This window comes from Mus pahari, chromosome 5 (assembly GCF_900095145.1).
Source record: "Mus pahari chromosome 5, PAHARI_EIJ_v1.1, whole genome shotgun sequence".
Taxonomy (NCBI): Eukaryota; Metazoa; Chordata; class Mammalia; order Rodentia; family Muridae; genus Mus; species Mus pahari.
In genome coordinates, this window is record NC_034594.1 from 134,029,306 (window position 1) to 134,034,269 (window position 4,964).

General features: G+C 43.2%; 2 protein-coding genes across 2 annotated transcripts in view; one reads left to right on the forward strand and one right to left on the reverse strand.

Moving 5' to 3' along the window:
• Ankrd45 (ankyrin repeat domain 45) overlaps positions 1-4,964 on the forward strand; it is a 23,449-nt gene that overhangs the window by 9,803 nt on the left and 8,682 nt on the right. The window contains exon 4 of the mRNA XM_029538698.1: positions 3,426-3,487. Coding sequence (XP_029394558.1) covers positions 3,426-3,487 — 62 coding nt within the window. The remainder of the gene's footprint in view (positions 1-3,425; positions 3,488-4,964) is intronic.
• Positions 1,700-3,716, reverse strand: Tex50 (testis expressed 50). The gene is made up of 2 exons (XM_021199291.1): positions 3,393-3,716; positions 1,700-1,945 (listed from the first exon to the last, which is right to left on the reverse strand). Exons 1-2 carry the CDS (start codon positions 3,714-3,716, stop codon positions 1,700-1,702), a joined length of 570 nt encoding a protein of 189 aa, XP_021054950.1.

Here is a 4,964-nt window from a genome sequence, read left to right on the forward strand (position 1 = left end):
GATGGTTGTGAGCCACCATGTGGTTGCTGGGATTTGAACTCTGGACCTTCGGAAGAGCAGTCGGGTGCTCTTACCCACTGAGCCATCTCACCAGCCCCAATTTACCAATTTCTAACAATTGAAGCAACACATTTCCATGGGACTCTACATACAGTATAGGTTCAAGGTTGTTTTCTGAAAGACCCAAGCCAAGTACACTATTCCTTACGTGTTTAAATATTAGCATATTTCAGCAATATATTTGATCCTCTAGAAAGAAACTTTGTTATTGGAAATTAAAAGTATTTTCCTAGGAGAAGTTAACCTATGGTATTAGTAGCCCAAATCATAATTACCCCATAGCATGGCAGGACTTCTGAGCCCTGTCATTTTTCTCTCAGTTTGGCTGCTGGTTGCATGGGTAATTTATGAAAGTTCATTGAGGTGAACACTTAAAAGTTTTCATGTCTTTTATGGATATCCTATTGCAACGGAATCCAAGAAAATATATGTGCTTCCTTGAATTTTGTTAACATTTTGTTCTCGTTCCCAAGATTGGTAGACTATAGCCTGAGGAGACTTGAGGAATATGTAACTGAGTAACTTGCTGTGTGTGCTTATAGAACTTAAAATGAAACCGTTTTGTATGGCTGTCTGCACATTGCCATGCTTAACAGGCTTTTATGGAATGCCCACCACTGAGCGTGCTAATATTATTGTAGGCGTGACATCCAGCAATGTCCAGCAATGGTTGTTTCTTCCTTCTGGACTTTTTTGTTTTGTTTTGTTTTTTCGAGACAGGGTTTCTCACTCTGTAGACCAGGCTGGCCTTGAACTCAGAAATCCGCCTACCTCTGCCTCCTGAGTGCTGGGATTAAAGGCGTGCGCCACCACGCCCGGCTATTTTTTTTTTTTTTTTTTTTTTTTTTTTTTAGGAGAAGCAGGCATCTAGGAATCAGTTGGTGATTATCTAACAGTATCAGAAAGATGTGAGTATTAAGAGAAAGGGTGGAGGTAATGATTGGCAGGAAAGGTAGTCCATGCCCTGGGACAGTCAGAGAACAGGACGGAAGCTTCCTAGGGTCCCCTGGGCCCTGCACAATGAACAGGATTGGAATACATGGTAGCAGAGAGCAGAAGCAAAGCCTTAGGTCTGAGAATGAAAGGGACGTGCTAGGGGACAGTGACAAGGTCCTCTTACTGGAACCCATGCCAGCCAGAGCCAGGAAGTGTAAGCACAGGGGCTCTGGAGGACGCCTGGGTTTGAGTACTATATAAGCTTGAGCAGAGGACTTCAATTCTTTGTACCCTGGTTTCCTTTTCTGACAAAAGGGGCCAATAATAACTCCTTCCTCTTGAGACTTGTGAAAACCAAATGATACAGTTCAAAGCCTACAGCAACTACCTGTTATGTGGTCAGACTGAAAAAAAATTGCTGTTGCTATAATTACCACCAGATTATATCCTGAAATTCCAGTCAAGGTCTTCTCAGTTTATTCTGGGAGCCACATTAGTAAGAGTGGATTCTTTTTCAGTTGAGCAGAAACCCAGAGCTCGTCTGAAAAATTTTCTGTAATGATTGTGACAAAAAAAAAAAAAAAAAGAAAGAAAGAAAGAAAGACAGAAAAAGAAAAAAAAAGAGCAAGCCATCAAAGAAACCTTTGTGTCCTCAGACAGTCCCTGCAATAGATTTCTTTTGTCCTCTCCGCACTTGACCAAGCTACATTTGCACGAGCTTAGGGATAGCAGCGTTCTCCTGTTCCTCTCCGTCTTTACTCTTCTTCTTCCTTAGTTTACGTTGTTGCTTAGCTTTCTTAACAGAAGAATGGTGAGACATCTGCTTCAGGAACTTGGTCATCATTGATGTTGTGGCCAGTAGTCTGCAGAGGATTTGTTCAATGTCATGGATGGATGGGCTCAGGTCTAGGTTGTTAGCATGTTTCTCTAAGGAGGCTTGCTTTTTCAGCTGAAAGAGCAAAACAAATGATTACATTTACATTCTGGTTAAGCATGCATATCCAAACACCACTAAGATGTACACATCACATATTTATGCAAAAAGAGGGAGGTTATATAGAAGGCCCCAATACAGAAGAGATGCTCTCTGTATAGTCCTGGCTGTCCTGGAACTCACTTTGTAGACCAGGCTGGCCTTGAACTCAGAAATCCGCCTGCCTCTGCTGGGATTAAGGGTGTGCGCCACCACGCCCGAAGAAGAGATGCTCTTTAATGTACAACATAAGACTAGACTGGATCACCGTCATCACGGCCAAACATTGGTTAGTATTGTCTAAGGTTAGAGAGCATTTTGCCAAGAGAAGTTAGGGTGTAAACAAAATGTTTTCCTTTAGGATGCAGAGAAATTGAGTCAGGATGGACAGATGATGTCTTCCCTGCTGGCTAGCTCTCACAGTATTAGGGAGTGCCACCCTGGTCCTCCTGAGCTGTGAACCTGGTGAACTACTCATGGATGAAACAGCCCTTGTAACGGTCTGTACAGGGTCTGTACAAGGTCCAGTTTTCTGTTAGCATGGAGCGGGAAGGGGTTCATAAGCCCTTACCCCTAAAAGGAGTAGTCTTGCACAGTTGACCACTTCAGGGGAAGGGCAAGTTAATTTTCTTTAAATGTATGGTTCCTGGCAGGTTAATTGAATAAAAGCTCTCAGCCATACCGAGAGCACAGACTGGGCCCTTAAGACTGTTGTTAGTGGTTGGGCAGAGCTCAGTGAGTTGTAGAGAACTTGCCTACTAGGTAGGAGGCCCTGGGTTTGATTTCCAGAACCAAATAACTAAATAAATAGAAGAAAAATATTTCCCTTACTAAGTAACATCACTGTATAATAAGTACATATTTAAAAAAACCAAGAAAATATTTATGTATCGGATGGTCAAGGAGATGTGTTTGCTCACGTGTTTAGCAGAGTTCTTAAATGTCTCAAATTATAGCACTGTCTATTGGCGAAATTTGGAATTAAGTGCCCTGTTTCCCACTAAGTCCTAACATCCAAAAATCAGTTTACAGCCTGCTTGGAAAGCTCATGCTAACTTGTAGTGAGCTCTCTTTGATAGACTCACAGGTTCTCCAGGAGACCCCTCGTGTCAGATCATTTTATGGGAAGGCTGAGAAAGAGCGCACGGCTTACCTCAGGCCTATAAAGCCTACCTACTGCATCTTAATGTTTTGCTGTGCTTTGTAACTTGAAGTAGGAGTTGAGATGATTTTAAGGACCATGCGACTAAACATTCGTCTGTGGCACTCTTAGCCATGTGCGAGTCCTGCTAGGTAATGGTGGTGGAGTGGGTGGGGAGCAGGGGAGGCAGGCGGAGGAGATGGACAGCTTTAAAGATCTGGATAACCTTGGGCTGTGCACTCTGAGATTCTATAAATCCTTCTATTTGCATCACAAATTCACCTTTTTTTGGTGTCTTGTCCATTTCATCCATAGGTAATGCACAGATAAAGCAAACAGGATTAAGCAGAGAGCTTGAACTAAGATGTAAGCGAGGTGTAAGGAACTCTGTAGTAGGTCCGTGTTAGCAGAGTTGCAGCAGAGTTTGTTCAGGGGGTAAGGCAGGCAGCTGGATGGGGGAACCTTAACTTTCAGGTAGTGCACTTCCTCTGGAAAAATCTCCCATCCGACCTTGGTCCACGTTGTTCCATCACAAATGGAGAAACTCTCTCTGAAGAAGCAGAAGTACAGGAGGGGAGAAAGCACAGATAGTCTTTGGTTAGACATTTTTTTTTTTTTTTGTCGTAACTGAGAAGAAAATCTTGAGCTAAAAAATTGGTCAGACAGAGCAAAAGATGCCTCAGGCACTAAAGTGGTGCTCCTGTCAAAGCCCTTTCAGATAGTCCTGCTAGTCAACCCCTCACACCCAACAAAATACAGTCATTGTTACATCGTCAGCCATAGTGACTCAGGGGTGATTTTAGTGACATCATTAAAAAAAATGCACTGGGATGAACAGGTGTACCCAGATAATCACCCAGGTTTCTTGAAAATGAACTATTTGCTATTTGGCCAGAGTGTGTTTAACAGTAGGTATGCAGTCATAATAATGAAACCTCAAGAAAAAAAAAAAACCTAACAAAACAAACCCCCAAAGGTAGTGGTGTCTTGGAGTGGGCCAGCGGAAAGATTGGCTGTTTTGGACCCTGCCATCCAAAAAGCAGACTCTGGCAGAGAACTTGGATACTTAGATGACATTTCTAAGCAAAGTGTTGAAGGTATAGCTGATCTTTTTCTTGCTGTCTATAGTGAAATGGGAAAGGAAAGTGATACATTAAGGGAAAGTGCTTTATCATGTCTAATGTAATTTGGGACCAATCTACAATTTCCAGCATTCAGTTGTTCTAAGAATCTGATAAGCCCTTCCATTTATTTCAAGTTTTTATTTCTCTCGGCAAAGTGCACTTTTAAGCAGATCTTCTGGGCTGTGTGTGTAAGCATGTGTTTCTGAAAGCTCAAGAAAAGAAAAGCACGTGACAGTCTGCCTCCTGGAGATATTTCTCTGTGGTTGCTCTCTTCTCCAGAGTGAACATTTTGACAGATGTGGTTGATGGGATCCGGTGGTATGCTTTGCATTTCTTTGGTTCTTCAAAAATCCTATCATAATTCTAGGAACACACTGGGTGTGCTGAAGTGATGGGTCCCCGAGTGTTGGGAAGCCCTGCTATTTAAAGTGGCAGTCTACCATGTTCAGATAGCTCCTCTGAGCTCAGCGCAAAATGGAGGATTCCCTTTCCAACAGGGCTTCCCCTTCTGTGCCTGACCTTGTCTGGGAAGTCTGGCCCCACCATCCTCTACCTGAGGAAGGTCATGTAGTCCTCGTCAAACCTACAAGTTCATCTTCCTCTTTTCCATTAAGAATCTGCCCAGCAGCAGTCAGCCATGATGGCCCACGCCTTTAATCCCAGCACTCTGGAGGCAGAGGCAGGCAGATTTCTGAGTTCGAGGCCAGCCTGGTCTACAGAGTGAGTTCCA